General features: G+C 48.2%; 1 protein-coding gene across 2 annotated transcripts in view; it reads right to left on the reverse strand.

The window, feature by feature from the left end:
• Window positions 1–941: 941 nt before the first annotated feature.
• USP33 (ubiquitin specific peptidase 33) overlaps window positions 942–26,612 on the reverse strand; it is a 325,757-nt gene continuing 300,086 nt past the window's right edge. For both annotated transcript variants that reach the window (XM_086954140.1, XM_086954147.1), the window contains one exon: window positions 942–2,235. In XM_086954140.1, the coding sequence (XP_086810266.1) occupies window positions 2,078–2,235 (158 nt within the window). In that variant the 3' untranslated portion in view covers window positions 942–2,077. The remainder of the gene's footprint in view (window positions 2,236–26,612) is intronic.

Here is a 26,612-nt window from a genome sequence, read left to right on the forward strand (position 1 = left end):
ATGTGGACCTGGTCATCGACTGGTGCTGGGTCATTGTCAACAAGGAAGGTAGGAGCCAATGCGGACCCTTGAGGCTCTCTGGATCCTCAAGGTGCACCAGAGTGAGCTAGAATTGCACCACAGATCTGCAGGATGGCCTCTCTGAAGACGGCTGCTGCTATTTACTGCAAGAACGAAAATGGCTTGGTTTTCTTGTGCTTGGGTTTAGACTTACTGGAAGACTTTGGGAAGTACACTTTTTGCAGGAGCAGCTTTATGACTGGGACTACAATCAGGCCCACAACTTGAATCGAGAACAAGACCTGTGCTTTGACTGCGACCTCTCCTCCAGCTCGGCAATGTACATTTTTGTTTCCAAACCCCAAATCCTTTTGGGTGTATTAGGGCACACTTATCACACAAGTTGGACTCATGACCTGAGCTAAAAAACACATGCATACCCACTCTGAATTTGTATTTGTGACTGACATCCGCTTACTGCAAGCTCAGCACGGCTTGAATCATTTTCTTTTCAGTGGAGATCTAATTTCCTAGTACATTGGGAAATGTTTTTGGTAGAAAGTGATGTCAAAGCGCACAGGTGGCGCTTCTATGCTGCTCCGCTCCATCACTTCCATAGTCACAACACAGCCACATGTCACCACCTTCAGGAATGCAGGAGCATTGCTGAATTATTTTCTGGATCCAATATAGCGCCTGGGGATATTCGAAAGGGGAGGCATCTGCAGTTAGAAGTATCTTTCAGAAGAGAATACATGTGGGAAGGAAAATTTAAACGGCCAATATAACAGAATAACCACAGATATTTTAGAGTTCATTTAGGTGCTATGTAACCTATTAAGTGAAACAAATATGGCTCAATGATGGGGTGAAAACCTCTCATGGCATATGTTTCTAGCTTAAAGTCAAACATATTAGCTAAATAAAACATAGGCAATGTCTTTAAAATTGTATCAAGCCAATTTATTGTCATTGACCCAGAGTTGCTTAATGCAGCATAGCCGACAGCAGTACTAAACTTGCAAAAACAAACAGAAATAAGTGCCATGGACATTCAAAGATGAATAACCTAACAAGGCTTATTTGTTGCATGATAAATCCCATTCAAATTCTGCAATACCCAGCTATTTGTCCTAAGTATTTTAAGACCTTAAACTAGAATGACCTTGCATTTAACATACATCAGTTGGAGCCATTCTCCACTTTTAAGCAAGTTCAATTTTTCTCTCATTAACATTTTATTTACCAGCATGCTTTTCAAAGAAAAATATCCAATATACAAATCTATATATATACATATATTAATTTGATAATATTTAACATGCCATTCTTGTTTCTATTCACAGCATTTTCTTAATATGATCTATATATAGTAAATAAATTAGACATCTGTGGCAGACAATATTCCAAGTAATCGTACTACATTATACGAGAAGGCTTTGGAGGTTCTATTAAGCCGTTTTACACACTGCAGTGCAACAAATAAAAATCATTAAAAATAATTCCTGAGTCTGGTTGGAAATGTCTTTGTATTAGACCATCATTACTTTGATTTATTCAAGCTATGGTTTATTTGTTATCCAGCCTACCAAAACACTTAACGCAAAACTGATTACACAGAAATCTAGAGGTGAAAATAACTAAATGACAAGACTATGCTCTAAAGAACAATACTTAAAGTAAACATTAAATTAACCACAAAAAGGTACAATAATGTTTAAAACCATTCCTTCGTTCATCGCATTTGTCATGATTTCATAGTTCAGCTGCAATAAAAAGTTCAGTGTACACATTTTACTCACTGACTGCAATCATTATTATCTTACAACTTGCATTCGTTTGAAAATCATCATTAATGTACTGCAGTGGAAAGGCTCCCTTGTAAATTATATAAAGTCTTTAATAAAATACACAGATATATTTATAAAATTCAACTCAATGTCTCACAGACATAATAATGCCCAATAGTCATCTCTGTGCTGGTCAAGAAAATCAAGAAAGACAGAACCACTCCTGAGAAAAACATTGTGAAAGGGGGTTTGTCTTCACACTTTTTCCTTCATTCATATGACAGAAGTTATATATTTCGAGTTTCTACATCAATCTTCTCTTCTGTTTGCACCAAATCTGAATCTACATTTGCAATAGTTGGTCGCAATACAATCTCTGGACCTCCGCCATAGATCGTCTGGAGAAAATTCCATGTTTCTTGTGAGATTTGGCCTGAATCGGCACCTGAATCACGAATGAAGTAGAAAAAAAAACACAAAGTTAGAGCAAAGCTAACAAGCGCAACACTCTTTACAAAAAGTGGTAGAACTCTGTGGTATAGCTAGCTACTGGATAATAAAACATGAATTAGGGAGGATCTTCTGAGTTGGGTAGCAGAGGAAAAATAGAATAAGTGTGGTGATATTTAGTTTTTAATAGTACGAGCCCTCTAATTTAAACATGGATTAATATAATCCGAATTAAATCATTTTATACAAGGTAGATGAGAAAATACAATGGCGCAAAAGGGTGTAGGGTTCAAGAACCACGAAGGCCCATTCACAAACTGCCTAGACGTTTTGGGACAGGACTCAAAATATGTTCACCAATAGGATAAATTCATGCACACTGGACCAGTTAGGTAACAAACTTAAAATAGTGAACAACAAAAATTAGCAAAGCCATTAGGTCTAGCGCTGTCTGCCAGCCATTTGGCTTTGGTACTCTGTGCTTTAGTTTGCCATAGTTTTTGCAAAACTACTGTTATATTGTCTGGGAAGCTGCTCAGTCACTTACAATATGAAAAGAAACACTAGCTAAAAGGAAAACTATTTTTGGTCTCAAAAGACACATTGCCCTGGCACTGAAGGGAACTACTTTGTGTGTAGATGTGCTCCTTGTGAACAGGCAGTATGTGGTCACTCATGAGGAAGTCAGCCAATGGCTAAAGTGGGCTGCTCCTTTACCCTATAAAGTATGCTTTAGTAGGCGTACGAAAAACGATGATGACACAATTAAAGAGCATGAAAAGGGTTATCGGAATACCCCTATTTGTCTAATATACAAATAATTTTAGTACAATCTAAAACTCTTGACTAACACCACACCCAACAATTTACGAGGCTGTCAAACATGAACACGTATCAAAAGAAAAACACAGAAAACTCACTCACAAACTTTAATTAGGAGATGCTATGAACACATGAACAACTGCAAACCAATAAAATCGGCAAGTCATGGCAAGAATCCTAATCATCATGAATACAGCCATCCCTTCCACTCCCTAACTAAACTCTTCCAATGATGTACAGGACTTGGCCTCAACTTCTGAAATGATTTGTAGTCTTATGGTAGATTTATAAAGCCTGATATCCTTGTCATGAATAATGTACATAACTAATGCACCTCTGGCTATGAAGAGCAAAAATATCCTTGTCTAATCTGCAAAAAGAACAATGAGTATTTGTTAGGTTTAATATAAATATAACGTGAAAAAAGTGAAAAACAGTCTTTAAGGTCAACAACCCTAACTGGCAACTATGAAGGAGCCCAAAAGGATCACCCCTTAAAAAAAAGTTAACACAAGATTTCAATCCCATAGGGCCATCATTAAGGGTGTTGAAGAAAGCACATGTGCGTCTCTTAAATAACATCTAGGATTTGAAGAGGGATAGCTGGTCTGGAAGACATAGAAAAGCAGACCTGGCTGCAATGTAACCTTTGCTAGTGCCCACTGCACAACCCTGCTGTGTGAGCGACAGGTCAAAAAGGGTTCAATGTTGCCTTCAAGGAAATCTACATTTTGCTCTGTACACCAAACAACCAACTGTACACCAAACAACAAACCTGTTCCATTATCCAAAATAGAATGACTTTCTGGAGGGGTGATGAGCTGACAGAATATCTTTGACCATCTGTGGTGGCAGCTAGAAGGGGCCCAGGTTTCCCTGCTTAATCTCCAGGCATGCAGGTCGAGGACTTGGATGTTATAGTATGTGATTATCCGACTGCAAAAGAAGGTCCGGCCCGAGAGGTAGAGAAAACAGTAAACTAGGGAAGAGTCTGTAAAGGTCGATGTACAGCACTTGTTTCGAACAATCCAGGGTGAGAACAACAGCTCTGGCCCAGTCTTGTTGAATCTTCCTCAGAACCTTAAGTATGGAAGGAAACATGAAGGAAATTCGAAAACTCCACTTCAATAGAAAAGTTTCCCCCAAGGCTCCCCCCAAAGTATACTGGAGACCACAAAACTGCAGGCAGTGTTAGTTCTCTCAAATTGTTGCACCTGAAGGGTGCTCCACAGGGCAAAGAGTTTTAGAACCACCTCTGGGTGAAGGCGCCACTTGTGATCAGCTTGATGATACTGACTGAGACTGATGGCCTTGGTATTTGGAGAGCTATCCATATGGTTGGCAACTAGCCAGATCCCATGCTGAGGTGCCTCCACCCTGAGCTTCAATGCTTCCTGGCTGAGAAGATGAGATCCCACTTCTTCCCTCTTATACTGCGGTGTCTGTCAAAGCTGGACAGATGGACCGCGAAGGGACAGGAAGAATGCTAGACAGATTGTCTGAAGTTTGAATAGTTGGCATGAAAAACTTGGTGATTTCTAATCTCCAGTTCCTTCAGGTGTGCAACCAGCCCCAGGCGGGAGAATCGGTCACTATCATAGTCACTGGTGGAGGAGGCTGACAGGACAATCCTTGTGACAAGTGCTCCTCTATGGACCACCAGTCCAGGTGAGCTGCAGGGTCCCAGAGATTGGGATATCCGAACCACTGCCAACAAACGCCAACAAGGTGAGTCCTCATGTCTGCATGTGTATGTGACAAGGAGGATGAAGGAAGTCAGCAGCTCTAGCCGGGGGAGGAAAAAACATACTACCTGGCACTCAAACTCCCTTCCAAAAGATCTTAATCATATCCCTAATGTTTTATACAATAAACCAAAGCACACAGCAGCTGACCAAGGTTTCGCACACCAACTTTTTCTGTTTCCAAAATAGTTAGTGGTGCATCCACTCTCACCATCCGCTGCCAAGGATGTCTGTCAGAGCAATATTACAAAAGAATAGAGAGGTGCACTCGATGAAGTCAACAGCACAAAAAGTTCATTGATTATGTGAATCTTCTGTTCTTTCTTTAATGTATTCTTTATTTTCTTTTTAAAATACAACGGCACAGCCAACGCGTTTCATTCCCTTTCGTGCCTAGGGAATTTTATCAGGGCATATAATGGATAATCATTCAGATACAATAGACCTTGATATGATCGCACCTATGAAGCTGGTGCTGAAGGATAATCGCAATATGATCCCAAAGTGTTTCTGAATGGGATTGGCGCACATTTCCAAGCGGAGTGTTTGTCGTAGTCTCCCAAGTTAGCCACAATGATAAGCTGAGAAAGTCAACGAATATGTATCCTTGCCCCCTTAATGGGTCGGCGTAGAGGAAGGGGGGACGGTGTGCACAGGATGACGAATAGCGTCCAAACTAATTACAATAATGCTCGTAGGGTGCAGGACCTGTGATAAGGTCTCTGCAGTCCCCTGCTCCTCCCCATGGATTATTGGAAGCCAATGATGAAATTCCCTAGGCACGAAAGGGAATGAAACGCGTTGGCTGTGCCGTTGTATTTTAAAAAGAAAATAAAGAATACATTAAAAAAAGAACAGAAGATTCACATAATCAATGAACTTTTTGTGCTGTTGACTTCATCGAGTGCACCTCTCTATCCTTTTGTCATATCCCTAATGTCCCAGAAACCTCGGAGAGGGAAAGAAAGGTTCTCAAAAATGGGGGGCCCAGTTCTGCCCCTATGAACAGGATGCGCTGGCAGGGCTTTGGGTTTGACTCGGCATACTGATGGAAAAGCCCCATTTAAACGTCATGGTGACTGTTGCCTGGAGGTGACCTGAAAACGTATGAAGTGATCAGGGATTGAGCAGCCATCATCTTGGTTTGGGACAAGAGACCCCCCCATACCTTCTCAGATGATTTGCAACTACCGCCATCACCTTTCTGAAGGCTTGAGGTACTGATTTTAGAACAAACTGATAGAGAACTGACTGATAGGGAGTGGTCCCTATCACAAAATGCAGGAAACCCATGTGCGACTGCAGGATTGGTAAGTAGATATATGCGTCCTTCAAGTCAAGGGACACCATTCAGTCTTCTGCTTCGAGGGCCAGCAGGGCTTGAGCTCCAGACAGCATCTTGAATTTTTCCTTATGCAGGAGCAAATTCAAGACTCTCAGGTCTAGAATAAGACAAAGACAGCTGTTGTATTCGGTAACTAGGAAGTACGGGGAACAGCACACCCTCCCAGTAGCAGCTGCTACCAACGTGGGTGGCGAGGCGGGTGAAAGAGAGAGGGGAATAAAACAAAATAAAAAGGACTTACCTGAGTGCCGCCAGCTGCCGCCTCTCCTCAGTCCTCTTCTCCGACTACGTGCCAGGAAGCACACAGCCTCACAGAATCCCCTAGCCAATCACGATGCTGCCTTACAGCAGCGTTTTGATGGATCTGCGCACCGTGGTTCGGCGCTCAGAGAGGGAATGGGAGGCTGTGCATGTTCTTCACCCAGGCTGTGCAATACAGTCTGGTGGGGAACATGTTAAGTGAGCATGATCATGATGGTTTGGCTGGCCCAAGATGGCCGGCCAAACTCATGCGCACTTAGAAAGTGAACACCACTCCTCCCCCAGCTTTTAAAAGCCCAGCCCTGCCCCCACCCAACTGAGCCAGTATGGTAAAATAAAATTATAATAACGCTGAGCAGTGGGGGCCTTAGTGGAGAAGCCGCTGCTGCCCCCTCCCGATCTCCTACTCTGGGACCAACTTCAATGTTTGTTTCTCTAGCAGGGATTGTTACCTTCTGTTGTAGGAACTGCATATTTTCACCTGACTGAAGGGGCATAATCTGGAGCGCAGCCTGTTGGGAGGAAAGGGCAAAGCCCCTACTACGATTTGCAAGACCCATTACTCCGATGTTATGGCCTTGCAGGCCTGTAGGACGGAGGTTGCCGACCTCCAATTGGTCATTAATGCTCCTTCAAGTGGAAGCTAAACTGGCTTTTCAGGTGGGGCAGAGGAGGATGAGAAGGGCTGCTGGGCTTGCAAACTTTCCCTCTACCTGTGCCTCTGTATTGGTGCACCAGCTGGTTTGACTGTTGTATCAGTTGCGATGGATGGTGCTGCTAAAAGGAAAAGCCCATTTAGAGTCTCTGAAACTTTCAGAACTTCTTGTAGTTCCAGGCAAGAGATTGGAGGCCAAAGGAAATGGCAGTTGCCCTCCCTGCCATGAATCTCTCAAAGTTGAATCACATTGACCTAACAGGCATGTCCCACGAATGGTGCATGAATGAGGTTCGCCTACAGGTCCCAGGACAATCCAGAGGACTGGAGCTAATTATTCCCCCCTGGTCACAGAATCACATTGTGTGTCGCAGTCGTAGGTTCAACCAAGGTGCCCACATGTGCCAATGCTAGAAAAAGAAAGGGGGGGTTGTGCCCAAATTACCCTCATGTACATGAGCTCATGACATCAAAAAGATGTATATAAATACAAAGAGGCACAGAGGGATCGATTCAGTATTTATTTGTAATCAAGGTTAAATTAAAAGCCTTGATATATCCAAAAATGAATTTTATTAAGTAATAAATACACACATTATGATCACATATATAGCTGCATCAAACAACTAGGTGGAGCGCATAAACCAAGCAACAGATGATTATATACAACGAGAGTACCTTCACTTGTACTCAATCTTTCCATATAATACAATATACAACATATACATCACATATATATATTTACACTCAAATTGCACAAAGAACACAGCCCTACAAAAGACAAAAAAACAAAAAATACACGAAAAAACACACTTGTATGTCTATGTACGCATTCCTGAATTCCAATGCTACACTACCAGGTAGTCCTATGTATCAGCGCCTAGGGCAACTAATTACCCCAACAAAATTATTTCAACTGGCGCTTATGCTACAGTTTAGCACACATTTAACAATTGAAACGGACTCCTCCACAGAATATCATGTGCCAATGAGCATGGGGCAAAAAAGATGCATGATATCAGGAGACTTAGCTATCCCAGAACAGTCAAGGCTGGATCAGCAGCTCTCACTTAAAAAACTCGGTTAATAGCCTGAATATCCGTCACTTCCCGCAATGGTGGAAAAGCCTTCAGAGTTAATGTATCTAGAAAAGCCCCAATCTCTACCTAACTGCACATCCCTCACTTTCTGAATAATCCCTAGGCGTCATACTGGATCCAGAAACTTTAGGAACAGTTATCCTGCGTATGCCGTTAGGTGGTGTTGAGTGGCTCTGTGCCAACTTCCGTACACAGGCCTCATCTGGCAGAGACTAACTAGCCACAGATTCCTTACCTTAGAATTATCCCCAGGTATAAGACTGGATCCAGAAGTTTTGTGCAAGCTGTACCCCTGGATCCTGGTAGGTGACGTCGTTCAGCTCTGCGTGATATCGTCTGCGCCGGAAGTGATGTGCATGGTGCCTATATAGGAGCCACCCCAGCACGCTGACGTCCGTTTCTTTTCGCAACTTTCGACGTCAGAATGAGCCATGAAGAACACTGGAGTGTGGAACTGGGGACCTGAAAAGGGAATAGTCCTATACCTAAAAATCTGTTCACAGAGAGGGGATGATGGGAGGGTCAAGGCATTACTGAAGGGAAGTCATTTATTCATCTGATAAAGACTTCTAGCTGCAGATTCCTTACCTTAGAATAGATACCCAAGAAATACTGTGGTCTGTTACCTTGATTTAGACCAGAAAGTCCTACAGGACTGAACAGGAAAAGTGCCTGTCTTGGCGGACCTGACTGTTCAGGCAGTAGTGCTTGGTGAATGTATGCAGTGAGGTACATGTTGCTGCCTAGCAGATGTCCCGGATCGACACTTTGTGTGCTAATGCAATGGTCTGGGCAGATGTAATTTACACCAGGAAGTCTGTCTTGATGGTGAGGTGCCTAAAAGGGCAGGTATGGGTATGAAGCGGCTTAAAGGGAGCGCACATTAGAAAGGTAAGAACCAAGTTACGGTCCTATTGAGGCATAACGAAGGGAGTTGAGGGAAATATGTGCTGCAGACCTTTAAGGTTCTCTGCAATAGAGTACTTGAAGAGGGATGGCTGATCTGACAGACACAGTCTGCGGCTGAGACAGAAGATCATCCCGAAGGGGCAGCCGGATCGGAAGACCAATGGACATGCTCAACAGCTCGGGATACTAAACTCTCTGAACTCAGTCATAAGTATGACTTGGGCCTAGTCTTTCCTGCTCTTCTTAAGAACTCTGGGCAGTAGTGGTAGTGGCGGAAAGACGTAGAGCAGGCCAAAGTTCCACTTGAGAGGAAAAGCGTCTCCGAGCGAGAGCCGCCTTGGAAACTACGACGTCAAGAACTGCTGACATGGCACATTCTCTATGGCAGCAAACCGATGTAACCAAGGCTCTCCCTGCTGCCGAAAGAGACCTTGCACCACCTCCGGTTGGAGAAGCCATTCGTGCTCTGCTAGGCATCTTCGGTTGAGATTGTCTGCCCTAGCATTGAGAGAACCAGCCAGGTGTTGAACTACCAGGGAAATGCCCTGATATTTCAGCCATGTCCAGAGGTGCAGATCCTCCTGACAGAGGGTCCACAACTCCCCCCTGGCCCAGTTTCCTGCAGTATTACATGGCGGTGGTGGTGTTTATGAACACCTGCACTAGCCTTTCCTTGATGGAGGGTAGAAATGCTTTCAATACAATCTGATCACACAGAGCTCCAACAGGTTGATTTGAAGTCTGGATTCCGCCCGAGACCAGGGTCCTCTGATCTCCACCTCTCCCAGAAGGTCGCTCCATCCCAGGAGTGATAGGATTGTCACTATTATCCGATCTGTTTGGAGGAACGGAGAGGAGTCTGCTACTGACCCAATCGCTGTCAGTCAGCCACCAGTGCCGATCTTTCGCAGTGCCCTCTGAGATCTGGATCATGTCGGAGAGATTCCCCTGATGCTGCACCCAATCAGATCTCACTACAGAGCCTGCATGCACCAGCGGGCATCTGTCACTAGCAGGATGCTCGAGCCACGATGATGCCCAGTCAGTCTCACTGAAAGCCAAGATAGAGGCTGCAATATTGGTATCATAGCCTGAATATCCAGGACTCTCTATTTGTGAGGAGAAGACCGAAATTGCACAGTGTCCAGAACAGCTCTGATGAAAAGGAGAGTCTGAGAAGGGATTGGGTGTGACTTTGTCACGTTGATAGTGAACCAGAGTGAGTGCAGCAGGTCAGCCATAGTCTGGAGATGGGAGACGGTCGCCTTGGGTGAGCTAGGGCAAGACTGGTAGCCCTGATCTCCACAGATGAGCTGCAAACACCACCATTATCTTGGTGAACATTTGAGGGGCGCAGGTAAGGCCGACGGGGATCACAGCAAACTGAAACCGAATGTAATGTCTGTAGGCAGGAAGAACGGGAATGTGGATGTATAGGTCATGCAAGTCCATTGCTACCATCCAGTTTCCTGAGTCCAGGGCACATAGGACTTGAGCAACCCTGGGCATTTAGAATTTCTCCTTTTTTAGGAAGAAATTGATAGGGCACAGACCTAGGATAAAACAAAGGCCTCCGTCATTCTTGGCACCAGAAAATAGCAGGAATAACAACCACAACCTACTTCTGATGCCGGAATCCATTCTATGGCTCCTCTGGCCAAGAGAGCTGTCACTTTCTGGCGGATTAATGAGATGTGGTCCTCCGTCAGCCTGTCGCAAGATGGTGGCATGGAGGACGGGGTAGTCAGAAAAGAGAGGGAGTAGCCTCTATGTCAAATATGGAAAACTCAGTGGTAGGAGGATATTAACCTCCAGTGGTGTAGGTGATGGCGTATCCTACCTCTCACGCGATGCCCATGCTGTTCCGAGGGGAAACGTAAGAGGCTTGGAGGCTACGGGCTGCCGGGGGAGGTGGAGGACTAGCAGACTTCTGGCTACCTGACCCACGGGGCCTGTACTTGACCACACAAGAACTAGTAAGCCTGCGGGCCCTGGTGGCTGGGAAGGTAGAAATGCAGCTGGAAGCCCTTTCCGTGTCCACGTAAGGAGCAAAAGGCCGACGAGGGGTTGGTGAAGGGCCATGGAAAAGCCCAAGGACTTGGCAGTAGCCCTACTGTCCTTGAAGCGCTCCAGTGCGGAGTCCACCTTGTCTCTAAAGTCTTATCCCCAGGAGTCCCTGTGCAGGGCTTGGACACGCCCTGAAAAGTACATCCATGAGGGCTTCGTTAAACAGGAGAAGCGGTTCAGGTGCGGTGACTCCCGGCTGAAGCTCCTCTATCAACTTGTTCATCATGACAGCCACAATGGGTAGCTGAAAGTCCAGAACCTCGGCCCTCTCCTCACCAAGATAGCAAATGAAGTTCCTTCCTCCATAGCCACAGTAGAAGGAGAGGCCAAGCCAGTATCTGGAGATGTTTTCAGTCCACTGGCATCCGCCAAATCATCTAGGGGGTGGTATTCATCAGGGTCCAGTGGTCCTTCCCAATCATCCCCAAATCCTTGTCCAAAAGAAGAGGGCACAGGCTCCAACCTGGGTTGAATGCCTCTGGTGGGCGCCAGAATCTGCATTGGACAACGCCCATCTGGCGCTGTGTCGGAGTCAGAGATGAGTATGGGGAATGGACCACCAATGGGCGCCACTGACAGTGGAACCGGGGAAGTTCGAGATGGCATGACCGTCGCCACTCCGGATCCATCCACTGAATCAAAGGGCCCAACTGGCACCAGGGGAGAACATACTGGCAGAAGACTAATAGGAGTCCCTCCTGAACCTGCGGGGCCCAAAGGCGCTCCAGCGGGAATGGGTCGTCCAAATATGAGGTGCATGGCCTTATAAAATTCACAAAGTTGGGTGGGGGTCGCTCCGGTTCCCAGAAACTCCGGGTGGCGCGGAGACGGCCCAGGAGCAGGCTGAACCGAGGAGTAATGCTGACGCTTTCTCATCTCATCAAATGACTTTGATGGACAGAACAAAGTTAAAGACCTCTTTGATTTTGTTTTTCTTATGCTTGCGAGACTTACCTGAATGCCCAGGCGTCTTTGGCACCGACATCTGCCGGTGACAGGCTTCACAGTGCTTGAATCCAGCCTTTCTCGTGGACATCCCTGCCACACCAAGAGAGAAAGTATCAAAAATTTTATACAAAAGGTTCGGAAAAAAAGTCAGTCAAATAATAACTAGGGGAGCTCCTCCCATAACTGCATTGACTGGTGCAGAAAGAAAATAAACTAATGTCAGCATGCTGGGGTGGTGCCTATATAGGTAGGCACTGTGCACATCAGTTCAAGCACAGACTAGGCTGATGCCACACAGAGATGAATGGCGGGCAGGGATACAGATCACAAAAAGTTTTTGGATCTAGTGTGATGCTTGTGAATAATTCTAAGTTGAGGACTCTGGTGGTAGAAGTTTCTATCAGATTATGAGCATTCCTTGTGGTGATGAAGAGGTAGTTGAATTTGTTCACCCTGGCATCCAATGATCCTGCCAGGTGTTTAATCACCAGAGAAATCATGTGGCAGGCCAGCTACTCGGAAAGGCATAAAACCTCAAGATACAGGGTCTTGGGCCCCACCTACCTTGCTTGTTGCATTACTACATTGCTTTGGTGTTGTCCATGAGCACCAGCTTTCCTTTGATGATTGAGAGGAAAGCCCTCAGTGCCAAGCAAATTGCCCTCCACTCTAACAAGCTTAAGTGGATCAGTGTCTGAAGGCAATAGAGTTAAGACTGCTGCGGCTTTTCTCAATACTGCTTGAAAAGATGTAATCTCTGGACAGTGGGAAATTTTTTCAGCCTCTGTTGAGGTCCCCAGCACAGTAATATTTTGGATCCTCTCCCTCACTGCTGTCCTCATCATCATGTTCTTAAGGGTCTGGCATGTGTATATAGTGCAAATCTAACAAACATAGCTTCTACATAGTTTACCAGTAGCGTTGGCGTGGCACTGGCTTAGGAAGTTCCTGTAATAACTGACTTTTCCGACCCTTTTTAGAAGGAGGATGATGGAGGATGACTCCAGCCTATTACCCTTATAGTATAGGGATTAGGACTATAAGTAGGACCTATCCATAAGGCACAGTAGTGCATTTTCGTACCCTTTTCCTTAGATCAGGGCTTATAAGCTAAAGCTAGGAGATAGATATATAAGTATTAGTGATGATCCGCCCTTTTGTAAGAGTATTAGTACATTTTCTATGGAGCCATGCATATTTTGGGCCTTGCAGGCCTTAAACGGGACAGACTCCATCTTGCCCTCTGCCTGGTAGCTGGAGAGGCTTTTCTAGGTTAAATGTAATGTTTTAGTTTCAAGGTGTTGTTCGCTTGGAGAGAACCGGTTCAGGCTGGCCCTTATCGAAAGACTGTATTTTCTCCACTCCGAAGACACAACTTCAGGCTGGCCAGCTGGGAACGTGTCCTTGGTACGGGGAGGTACAATAATTTTCTGGGCGGCAGGTTACTGGCCGTAACTTTCCATGAAGGGACAGCTTCCATATTAGCGAAAGTGTTAGGCAATGAGTCAGTCAGTCCGTAGGCGGCAGCTAGCCGTTAGCATCTATGCCATTAATTATTTCTGCGGCAGACAATCGCCATTTTGAAGTCTGAGAAAAACCGAGACTCTCTGAGAGCTAGAGAGAGAGAGAGAGAGAGAGAGAGACGGTAGCTAATAACGAGCAAGGTTCCAGTGACTTGGAGGGAAGCAGAGGAGGTTGAGCCTAGCGGTGCAGACGTGTACTTGTGACGGCTGAGGTGGACCCCCGAGACGAGCCAAGACACAGAGAGAGACGAGACGAGAACCTAGATGACTGCCGAGTCCAAACTTCATATTAACCAGGTGATATCTGCCCCTTCCCTTGCGAAGCGCGCACCTTAACCTCTATCCTTTCTTTGCAGCATATATACGTATAGATATATATATTGTGTAGTATTGTGTTTATTTCTTTTACTATAATAAATGCCCCCATTTTTGGTGAACCGACATGTGCCTTGTATTCTTGTTCAATCGTTGTAATCTAGTTCTCCTAGTCAGACGTTGTTTGCATGAACGGATGTGAATCCCGGTCAGGTAAGGAGTGACTGAACAAGTAGGGAGGCAGAGAACAGTTGATGTCAAGAGCAGAAGGCACATATTATGATTCGAACACTATACTAATTTCCATTGCCGTAGTTTTACCCTGAATAGATAATTACAGATTTCATCCCTGAGGATTCATAGGAAAGTGATCGTCGTTGGTACACGGCGTTAAAGAGAGCACCTAAGGATAGGTGTGTAGGTCTGCCAGATTGTAGACCGTGTGTAAGTGAGAGCACCGGAGGGATACGGCGCGGAGGCCTGCCAGATTGTAGGCCGTGTGTGAGTGAGAGCACCCAAGATTGAGGGGTGTGTAGGTCTGCTGGATTGCAGACTGGGTATAAATGAGAGCACTGGGACTGCAGGCCCACGTGTGTAGACGCGCCGGATCGCGTGTCAAGTGAATAAAGTGCGAAATGGTACATTATCAGACCTGCCCCAGGGTAGACTAGTCTGGGCCTATGTGGCCACGAGACTAATAGGTGTGAATAGGATATTGTAGAACCAATGCTTGTTTATTGCTATTTTCCCCATCCTTAGGTACGAGATGTTATACATATGCCTATATCCATTGTAAATACGTTCTAGGGAGGGAGTTGTTTACGTTCCGGCTGGATTAGAGGGGCTCCTAGGAGCGGATTCCATCTGGTCCAAAAATCTGGTTGGTACAGTTCCGTGTGCTAGGCCTCACCAGCTAGCCTCTGGGCTTCCCATCTAACTCTGTGGACACCAGCTTTGGTCTGTGAGAGCTCCTGTGGAAGAGCGAATGCTTGTGATGGCACAGGTGCCGGGAAAAGCATAGACATCGGAGTCATTCGGTGCCTTCCAGTGAAGGGCCAGGAACAAGTATAAAACTGGCAGGCACCAGAGGCAATCCATGACGTCCACACCCGGGGTAATACGGCACTAAAGTTGGACTGCCTCATCCCCCATGCCCCTATCCTCCAGTGGAAAATCCATATGGAACTTGTCTTCCTAGTGAGTGCCATTATGATGCTGAGAAAATTTGAAAATCTGCTTGATCAGCCTATGGCACTGAAAACTCTGGATATGCCGATGCTACAAATGGTAAGGGAGGCACAGGCCCAAAAAATGACCTGAGGTAGCCAACAGAGATGGTAGTACTATTGGAGTAGGCTTCTCGGGTGGGTGACTCCATGAGCTCTGGCTCTGAAGAGGGCTCTGGAGGAGGGGGAATACATTGAGGTGACCTATCGCTTGATTTGGATCTTCATTGAGGAGTTATTCTGCTTCCTCCTCGTTTTGTGCCTCTTTTTATTTTAATAGGAGAACTTCAACAAGGGAGATGAGCACAACTTTGAGGGAGACCACTTGAATGCGTCTGGCTCAGGTTGTGCCATAAAAAGTTGGCATCATGCTCTTTGATCGTCTTAGGTTGCATGAGGCTGCATTTGTCACATGAGTCGTGTTTCGCTGCCAAATCCCATTAATAAACCTCATGGAGATCTGAGATGAACTTTGAGCCTTTGCAAATACAACACGGTTTAACGCCTGATTTTCTAGGTGAAGAAATGCCTAGGCACTGCACCGATAACATTTTAGAAGTAAATTCTGTGAAAAAACACTGTTGAAAAATAGAACAGCACTAAGAGCAGGTCCAGAACTGCATCAAAGTGTGTGGTAAAAAAGTAATTGGTGTCAGTGCACCGGGGCGGGTGCTATATGATGCTATATGCAAATACAGCATCAATGCAGCCATGTGATCCTCTGCAAAAGAAGCCCTCTCTTCTGTTAGTGACTGTGGGAAGTTGGCCTGTTATATGCTGTCCACTAATTAAAGTGGGCACCTTGCACCAGTCCAAACAACCCTTATGGTGATTTAAGAGGTCAAAGATAACCTTAGAAAGCTATCCAAGTGGTACTGTGGAGAGAAGCCTTCAGGCTTAGACTTGAAGGAATGTTCAGCAGCTTGTTTTACCAGAATGTAACCTTATAGTATTGGATAAAGAAAAGGAGAACCACACATTAGTTAAAAAATATGTATTTTTTAATGTAACACACTAAGTACGACACGGTATCTTCTATACGAAGATACTCACGAAGCGCACAATACTGTAGCACAGACACAATAGTAAATAGCACTAATACATAGTGGAATCCAGGGGGAGACCAAACCATATACTAAAATAGTGGTATAAGAACCATGACTCAAGTCAAGACAGTGTCTAGAGGACGCAGAATCGCTGGAACCCCAAGGAACCACTCAAGGTGAGTAAGTAGGGTTCCCGCGGAGGACTCGTGTAGTGTGGGAACACGACAGCGCGCTGTACAATTCTATGGGAGAGTTGAGTTGCGGTTTTAAAGTTTAAGGACCCTTCCCGATGGAATTCGAAGAAACCCAGTGGAAGTTAGGAGGTTGGAGAGCCACCCCACCTGTGGTTACCGTAGTACCAGAGTTACCTATCCCAGTGAAGCCGGGTGCAAAAGTCTGAAATGGCATTGGAAACCGCCATCGATCTCTATGGATTACTTTGAAGCAGAGCCACTGCTGGGAAGAAGAAAAGTGTCAGTTGGAATCCAAAGGTGGATTCTTGATGAAGAGTACCTGAAAGCAGAGGGGACAGAGTCTGGGTCACTCAGGAGTAACTAGGGGCTCAGTCGACGAATGCCCACCGATTTAGAGTGCTTCAGGTGCGTTGAGGTGGTTCATGAATATGCAGCCAAAGGGACCAGGAAATGTCGAGGATGACCAGAAGCCGGATGTGAGCTGTCCCACGAAGGATGTCCAGTGCTGAGGGGTCGTTGTCCGGCGGGAGCACCAACAAGGCTTGGCAGCGGCAACCCACGAAGAAGATCAAGAACGTTTACGTCAAGAAAGGTTATGGTTCGGACCAGCAAGGTCCAGGAGACTCACCAAACACAGGGGAGTCAGGGCAAGCCTGGAGCTCAAGAAAAGCAGTGTTGACCCTCAAGGGGACCCAGAGGCCAGAGGCACTGGAGTCACGAGGGGACCTCAACCAGTTTCACAAAGCAACAGTCCAAGGAGCACTCGGTGCGAGGAGGCCGGAGTTCTTTGTAGGAAATGGTGCCAGGGATCGGGCTACTCAGAGCCCAGTGCACTTGTTCGGGAAACACAAACAAGCATATGCACTTGCAAATGAACGCTGTGCATAGGGGTACGGGTATCGCTGCCTCCACGAGGGATTCGGACTTCAAACCTGGTGAGATGGCAACCCGGACCTCGAAGTACTTAGAAATTCACCTCCTGTGTTGCTGGAGCCTTTGGAGTCCGTAGAAGCTCAGGAGCAGAAGATCAGTCAGTTGAGTTGTGGGGCCTGCGGTTGCAGGGGAGTGACTCCTTCACTCCAAGGCAGATATCTTCAGTTTTCCTTGATGCTCCAAAGGTCCTGCACGGAGCATGTATGGTGCACTGGTACAGACGATGCTTTGGACAGAGAGGGAGACGAAGTCGGGCCCTAACAAAGTCCAGAGTGTCCAGACGGTCGTTCAGTGCTTTCTCATTCAGAATCTTGTCCACGTCAAATCTAGGGTCCTACAGCCAGTTAAGCCCTTTTGTACCCACGGGAGAGGGTTGGACAAATTTAGGTGACCCATCCAGGGGAGGGTCAGACAGTGGGGAGGTTACTCCCACGTCCTTTGTCTAGTTTCGCACCAGAGAAGGAACCAACAGCGGTGTTGCAAGACCGCAGTCCCAAACTCAGGGACGAGAAGACCTTCTTGCCATACTGGTCGTACCTCTTAGATTCCCGGTCGGGCGGGGCCGACGGGAATGCGGTCTGGGAAGTGGAGGCCTGGATCACCAGACTCTCAGGGGTGGGATGGGTGGACAGGAATTTGGGGTCGTCCGGACACGGACGGTGGCGTCTGGACACGTTCCTATCAACAGGCGAACCTGAAGAGGGCCTGGACCACGTGCCCAAAAGAACGTCCGACAAGGCTTCGTTAAACGGCAGCAGTGGCTCCTGTGGGCATGACTGCGGTTTGAAGACGTCAGTGAGGATGTTAGGCCTCACGGCCGCGACGGGGAGCTCAAGGTGTAAGGCCTTGGCAGCCCTCATCAACACCACTGAATAAGCAGCCCCCTCCTCCGATGCCACGGTGGGAGGCGAGACAAAGCCAGGGTTAGGAGAGTCGTCCAGACCACTGGCATCACCCAAATCACCTGACCAGTCCACGTCGTACTGACACTCACGTGACAGAGGGTCCTCAGACCCCTCCCAACCCTCTCCGTACTCTACATCATCTCCATACTCGGAGTCAACAATGTAGACCGGCTCCTCGGGGTTCACAGGCCCCATCGGCGTCGAGCCCGGCGTCGAGTGACGCCGGTCCAACTCTGCGTCCGGATTCGGGGAGGGAATGGAGACGCCGCCGCCCGGAGCCGGCACCGGAGAACCGGCGCCGCACGGGGACGGCGTCGGGGGTAACCCCGATGGAATCGGCGCCGGAGAGGCCGGTTGACCAGCCGGCGCCGACCCAGAGGGCCCCTGCGGCGCCGGGGCCGGAGCACCCGACGGCGTCGAGGCAGGGTCACCCGAGCCGCTAGGGCCCCCAGACGGGTTCACAGGCCCCGAAGGCGCCGCGGAACCCGCCGGAGAAGAAAGAGCTCTCATGGCCACGAGGAACGACTCAATCTCCTCAGGGGACGCGCCTTGCCCAGGGACCGCAGGGTATGGAGCAGGCCGCGTCGGCGACTCACGCGGAGCCGCGGGGGTGGGGTCACCCGAACCCCCGGCCGTCTCGTGCGAGCGTCGGGGGGGAGTCGGGGGTACGATGACGACGCCCCGACTTTGTGTTTCCTACCTGAGGAACCAGAAGAATGGTGACGACTTCCGGAGCGACCGTGACGGCTCCGCGACCGCTCCCTCGATCGCTCCCTCTAACGCTCCCTCGACCTCCGGCCGGACCGGGACCGCTCTCGACGTGGGGCCGACACCCGGAGCTCGAGCAGCTTGCGGGACCGCTCCCTTCTAGCCTTATTTGTCAAAGCCCGGCAATCGACGCAGGCGTCCACGTCGTGGTCGGGACCAAGGCACCGGAGGCAGAGTCGGTGATGGTCCGTGACCGACATCGTGCGGTCACAACCGTCACAATTCTTGAAACCGGGCATCCTACCGGCACCAAAAAAGTATAAGAAGTTTACAAAACTTGGTCAAAAGACCGGAGTACTGCTCTTCGGATCTGCGCTTACTGGCGCGGAAAAAAGAAGAACTGACGTCAGCGCGCGGAGGCGGCGTCTATATACTCCAGCGACGTCATCACGGCGCACGACGCCGACGACGGATGCGGAGCCGCAGGGGACGCCTACCGACGCGCAGGGGTACTGCTACGCAAAAGTTTCCGGATCCAGACTGACGCCTGGGGATATTCTAAGGTAAGGAATCTAATACTAACGTGTTTCTTTCAGATTGGACTATACACAGGGACAGCAAATGTGCCCCCTCATGCAGACTTTCGGTCACTGGCAAGTGCACCCACCCAGCCCTAATACACTAAATCCGGTCTGGGAGGTAGTCACATCTCCCTGTGACGGGAAACGATCTTTACCACTACTCTTTAACAACGAGGGGCCTGAACCACGATCCCTCAACCACTACTGCATTTACAACTACCTAGTCTAAACAACGACCTGCATGAAGAGATTAGTTGTTTCTTTTGTTGTATTAAGTTAAACTAGTCTGATTTGTTTTTTTCATAGACTGTAACATTGTGTAAAAATAATTAAAAGTTTTACATTTTCTACGTTTATTTTTGCAATCTTACTAATTCATGTATGTTGTTTACATTTACCTTCTGGGACCAGTAGGTGGCACTCTTGGATTGTTCATGACATATATAGTGGCAAGTGTATCACAAGTTTGAGTTTTTGGGTGGCAGGGTATTTTTAGGGTTATTGTTTGTGTGGGTTTTTGGGTGGCAAGGGTATTTTTTACATTTTGAGTGGGAATGGATTTTTTGGGTGGGACAGGTCATTTTAGGGTGGGTATTGTTTTTTGGGTGGCAAGTGTATTTTTAGGGTTAAGGGTGGGTATGGGTTTTTAGGTGGAAAGAGTAATTTGAGTGTTTATGCTAGGTATGTTTTTTGGGTGGCAAGGATAATTTTAGGATTTCGGGTGGGTGTGGTTTTTTGGGATTGAAAGGGTATTTTTAGGGTGGGTATGGGTTTTGGGGTGGAAAGGGAATTTTTAGGGTTTAGGGTGGATGTTTGGGTGGCAAGGGTAATTCTAGGGTTTTGGATGGGTATGGGTGTGAGGGTGGCAAAGGTAATTTTACGGTGGGTATGGGTTTTTGGGCGGCAAATGTATTTTTAGGGTTAAAGGTGGACATGGGTTTTTGGGTGGCAAGGGTAATTTTAGGGTAGGTATTGATTTTTGGGATTGCAAAGGTATTTACAGGGTTTAGGGTGGGTGTGAGATTTTGGGTGGAAAGGGAATTTTTAGGGTTTAGGTGTGTATAGGTTTTTGGGTGGAAAGGGAATTTTTAAGGTATGGGGTGGGTGTAGGTTTTTGGGTGGAAAGGAAATGTATAACATTAACAGTGAGTATAGGGGTGTGTGTGTGTGTGTATGTATATATACATACATACATATATATGTGTGTGTGTGTGTGTGTGTACGTATAGTGTTAATACTGATCAATATTACATTTAAAACGCATATGTCTTTAGCATGCATGCCTTTACCACGAAATGTAAGATTTTTACAGGTACATACAAATCCATCACACATACACACTATATATACATATACATAAATACACACACATACATATGGGTTTATACTTACCCGGAAAATAGATACATTAATGGGGTAAAGGTAATACTGGTAAAGGCATAGTAGTTGTAAAAAATAGTAGTTGTTAAAACTTTAGTGGTTGAGGAGTTGTTGTTTAGACTGTAGTTGTTCATGTGGTAGTTGTTCCATCATACAACCCCCTGTGACAGGGTGCCTATTGTTCCACCTTCCTCTGCTCGAGCTTGGCTCAGCAGCAGGAGGGCAGAAATGTATCTCGGGTCGGCAGCAGCCATTTAGTACTGCCCGGGACTAGAAGGATAGTATCAGGAACACCAGGGACCCAACAAAGCTAATTTCTGAGGGCTGGAATCATACCTCCCACAACAGTTACCAGTGTGGGGTATAATGACACAATGTTTGACATCAAACACGATAGGGTTACTTTCAGCCGTTTTAGAGTTGGTCATCACGCTGTCAAGTAATGCCACTCTATGGGAAGCAGCGTTTACATCACATGCAATTACAACACAGTTGTTACAAAGACCACGTTGTGACAATGCTAACCATTACAACGCAAGTCGTTTCTAGGACTTGCTGTAGGGGGTGCTCTAAACTAAGGAATAGTATAATTTACTATTACAACACCTTCTTCCCCTTCTGTTGCGCAAGCAGGAGTTGGAATAGTAAATTATACTATTCCTAAGTCCAGCGTAAACCCTAAAGCAAGTCGTAGAAATGACTTGCAATGTAATGGTATGAGTTGTAACAACGCGGTCGTTGTAATGAACGCGTTGTAATTGCATGTGTTGTGCCGCATGCCATGTAACATTGCATAATGCCAATCTATATGTCATAAATAGCTACAGCACTAACAACCCGCAGAATGTGCTCCGTAGGCTGCAGGGATGTCCTGCTCATGCAGTGGCACCCTATCACTTAGAATCAAGAACCCTGCCTTCATGATTGTTAATGCCTGCCAGAGGGGTGACATAGGTTTTAAGTGTTATTGACCCTTAGATATAGGAAACCTATATCTTAAGTAAGTGGTGCATGCACCAACTTACACAGGCTGCATTGGCAGGCCTGTAGTTCCATTTTGCATGGCCTCTCTAGGGTGGCATAAAACATGCTTCAGCCGATGGGAGGCCTCTGGGGTACCTATGCCCTGGGTACATGGGTAACATATACTAGGGACTGACAAGGGTACCCCCAGAATCTAATATGGAGTGTACCTAAGTACATAACATAACAGTTTAGGGAGAAAGCAGGTAGATTGAGATCCTGATTAGGGGGATCCCAGTCAGACTAGTCAAAAACAGTATCACATGAAGCAAAAAGTGGGGGTAACCATAAGAAGTAGTCCCACTTTCCTACAGTGACCCTAAGGATTAATTAAATTCGGTCTCTTGCAAGATATTAAAGCCAATAGCATTTTGAAGATCAAGATACAAACCAGTATCAGTGTAATGAAGAGCGAGCAACTGATCTACCTCTTCATCATCATCTTCATTAACCGAAACATTCTCAAGGACTTGAAAAGCATCGGAATAGGGAGCTGAAAAGAGTCTCTGTCCTCTGGAAGCATTGCCGCTATGGCAAGGGGTGGAGGCGTTTCCATCAATCATAGATTGGGCTTTGTTGATGTTGCAATTATAGGGCATGACCTTGCCGAAGCTGGCCCTACATTTCAAACTTGTGTTGGAGTATGGCCTGGAACAGGCAGAAGCGGGTGCCAGTAACAAAAGGTGGGGGCGGGTGGGGATAGCGTGTGGGGGGGGTGGGGGTGGGATGTGAGCGCAGGGGGATTATTAATTAAAAAAACCTTACCTGGTGCCGCCTCCTGCATCATGTTGCTCCTGCCGGAAGTTTCCTGGGACCCAGCAGCCCCTGGGACAGACTCCCAGCCAATCCCTGTGCTGCAGAGCAGCGCAGGGAATGGTCTAAGCAGGCTGAAAAGACACCCTGGGCAGACCAGGTAGTCTGTGGGGTTTCTCCAGCCCGGCTGCTAAATACAGCTGGGCTGGAGAAAACCTAAGTGCGCATGTGCGTTTTGGTAGGCCTGAGACGGCCAGCCAAGCACGCATGAGCACTTGGGGACTAGGGAGAGCATGAGCACTTGGTGACTAGGGAGAGCACAAGCACTCTTCCTCCCCCTCCCATGCCCAAGCTGACAAAGAAAAAATAAAACAATGCTAGAGGGTAGTTTTATTTTTCCGTTGCTGGCTCTGCACCAGGCAGGGGGGGTGATGCTCCTCCTCCATTACAGAGGAGCCGCCACTGGGAACAAGCAATGCTGAAGCTGGGGGGCAGGGACATTGGAAGAAGAACTGGCAAAGCCTGTGGTGCTAGGTGGAACTGGCTGCATGCATCTATGGTCTGTGGGCACTGGTAAGGGCTGCCGATGGAAGTTCGAATGGAGACGCCAACAGATCCATGGGGTCCAAAGTCATGCCAGAGGGATCTCCAAGGACCATCTTCAAGAACTAAAGCACAGGTTACTTACCTTCAGTAATGATATATCTGTAAGAAACATTAGTAGTGATAGATTCCTTACCGCCCCACCCATCCTCCCCGTTCTGCGAACTCAATCTCCACGCAAGGAGGTGGAGGCTGGACAGGATCTGGTGGAGAACCCTCCCCTGCTGCTGCGACAGAAGATTCTCCCGAAGAGGCAGGCGGAGAGGGGGATTGATTGCCATACTGAGTAGCTCAGGATACCATACTCTTTGAGCCCAGTCCGGAGCCTCAAGGATAACTTGGGCACGATCGCGCTTAATCTTCTTCAGCACTCTGGGCAGAAGCGGTATAGGCGGAAAGGTGTATAGTAGACCGCAACTCCACTCACAACAAAAACCGTTGCCTAGCGAGTGCTGCCTTGGAAATTCCGACGTGCAGAACTGATGACATTGCGCGTTCTCTTCGGTGGCGAATAGATCTAACCAAGGCTCTCCCCACTGCTGCAAGCCCTCGCACCACGTCCGAGTGAAGACGCCATTTGTGATCCATCATGCACCGACGGCGGAGTTTGTCCGCCCTGGCATTCAGAGAACCTACAGATGTTGAACCACCAGGGACATGCCCTGATGTTCCAGCCAAGTCCATAGGCGCGAGCCTCCTGACATAGGGTCCACAACCCCACCCGCCCTGTTTGTTGCAGCACCACATGGTGGTTGTGTTGTCTGTGAACACCTGCACTACTCTCCCCATGACAGAGGGAAGAAATGCCTTCAGAGCAAGTCGGATCGGTCGAAGCACCAGAAGCTTGATATGGAGTCGGGACTACGCTGGAGACCAGAGGCCTCGGATCTCAGCCTCTCCCATGTGGCCGCCCCATCCCAGAAGGTACGCTTCCGTCACCACTGTGTGCTCCAGTTGGGGAAGGGAAAGGGATCTGCCATTGGCCCAATCACGATTCGTGAGCCACCACTGCAATTGTCGTGCAGTGCCCTCCGAGATCTGGACGTGATCGGACAGGTTGCCCCGATGCGGTGCCCACTGAAACTTCAGTTCCCACTGCAGAGCCCGCATATGCCATTTGGCATGATCCACTAGCAGGATGCAGGAGGCCATCAGGCACTGTGATCGAAACTCGGGATAGAGGCTGAAAGATCGGAATCATAGCCTGAATATCCCGGACTCGCTGTTCAGGAGGATAAACTCGAAACTGCGCCGAGTCCAGGACCGCTCCGATGAAGAGGAGCTTCTGCAAGGGAATCAACGGGACCCACGACTGCGGCCATGCTGAAGTTGTTGCTGTTGTGGCCTGTGGCTCTGCGAACGCTGTGGGGCACCCCTTCAGTGGCCACAGGCAGAGGAGGCCGAGTGGCCGACAGGCTCAAGGACTTGGCAGTAGCCCGGGAGTCCTTAAAGCGCTCCAACGTACTGTCTGCCAACAAAGGGCATGTCCATCAGTGTGTTTTGGACATCCCCTGAGAAGCCAGTTGTCCTCAACCAGGCGTGGCTCCTAAGTGCCACCGTCGTGGAAATCGATCTGCCCAGTGAGTCGGCGGTGTCCAGCCCACAACGTACGGTGAACTTCACTGAGTCTCTCCCGGCCGCAATAGCCTGGGAAAGGACTGCCTGGGCCTCCTCCAGGCAGTTGGGCAGCACCTGCGCAACCGTGTCCCACAGAGAGTTGGGATAGCGGCCCAAGAGGCATGCAGTGTTCACCGACCGCAGCCCTAAGCTGCCAGAGGAAAACAGCTTCTTGCCAAGCTGCTCCAGCTTCTTGGATTCCCTATCTGGAGGTGCGGAAGGGAACGAGCTCTGGGATGCAGAGGCCTCGACAACCAAGCTCTCAGGGGTAGGGTGTTGGGAGAGAAAGAGGGGGTTGCACGGAGCCAGGCGATGGCATCAGGCCACGTTTCTGTCCACAGGAGCCCCTGTGTTGGGCCTGGACCAGGTGCCCAAAAGAACATCAGACAGTGCTTCATTAAAAGGTAGCAAGGGGTCCGAAGAGGTTGCCACTGGCTGGAGCACTTCTTTCAGGAGGTTAGTCCTGACAGCCACCGTAGTGAGTTAGAGGTGGAGAGCCTCAGCTGCCCTACTCAACACCACTGCGTAACTGGCTCCCTCCTCCGTAGCTACGGTAGGAGGAGATAACATACCAAGGTAAGGAGAGGCGCCAAGACCACTGGCTTCCCCCAAATCCTCTGCCCAGTCCTAGTCATAAGCACAGTCATGTGCTATAGGGACCTCAGACCCCTCCCAGTCCTCACTGTCCTCCTAAGTCTGTAGAACAGGCTGAAAATAAAGAGGAGGGACATAGGCCAAAAATGGCCCAGTCGTTATCGGAGCCGAACCGGCACCGTGTCAGGGTCGGGCTGAACTTGGGGAGAATGTTGTCCCGATGAGCGGGTGACGTCGATGGTGGTGCCAGGGAGATTGGTGCCGGTGGAGGTGTTATTAGGTCAACCAGGGTCCAATTATGGATCCCAGGGGGTCCTGCGGCATCGGGACCGGAGCCGCCGGTGATGGAAGGACAGGAACCCCAGTCGGGCCCGCAAACGCACCGGCAGGGCCAGACGGCCCAAAGAGTCAGGCCATGGCAGCAAGAAACTCTTGTCGCCGCCACACCCGGAAAGGGGGGGTAGACTGGCGGCGACATCGCAGGCTCTGTCGGAACCGCTGGGGGGGGCACCACCCGCACCCTCAGCCGCGACAGGCGAGGGGAAGTTGAAGAGCGGCGATGCTTCTTCGACTTCTTCCCGAGCGCGAAGACTTAGATCCAGAAGAATTATGGCAGAGCCGGCTGCCAGCAACTTTCGGGACCGCTCTCGCAAAGTTTTCGGCACCATGGCCCGGCAGTTGGGGCACAACTTAGAGCTGTGGTTGCGCCCCAGGCAGTAGATACACACACAGCTGGGGTCTGTCACCGACATCATGCTGCGACAGTCCCCACAGTTCTTGAAACCGGGCATCCCTACGACACCAGTAGTCGATCGAATCGAAAAATGAGGTAAACGGCCACGAAAAAGCTCAGTCAAAAATTGACTAAGGGTACTTGTTCTTCCCGGATCTGCGCTTGCTGGCGCGGAAAAAAAAAAACTGACGTCAGCGCGCGTGGGCGTGTCTTAGTAGCTCCAACGTTGTCATCCCGGCGCCAACGACGCACGTGGAGCCGCACCACGATGCCTACCGATGCGCAGGGGTACTGTTGACGAAAACTTTCCGGATACAGTCATACGCCTGTGGGTAATTCTAAGGTAAGGAATCTATCACCACGCGTTTCTTTCAGATGGATGTTTT

Source organism: Lissotriton vulgaris, chromosome 1_1 (genome assembly GCF_964263255.1).
Source record: "Lissotriton vulgaris chromosome 1_1, aLisVul1.2, whole genome shotgun sequence".
Classification (NCBI taxonomy): domain Eukaryota; kingdom Metazoa; phylum Chordata; class Amphibia; order Caudata; family Salamandridae; genus Lissotriton; species Lissotriton vulgaris.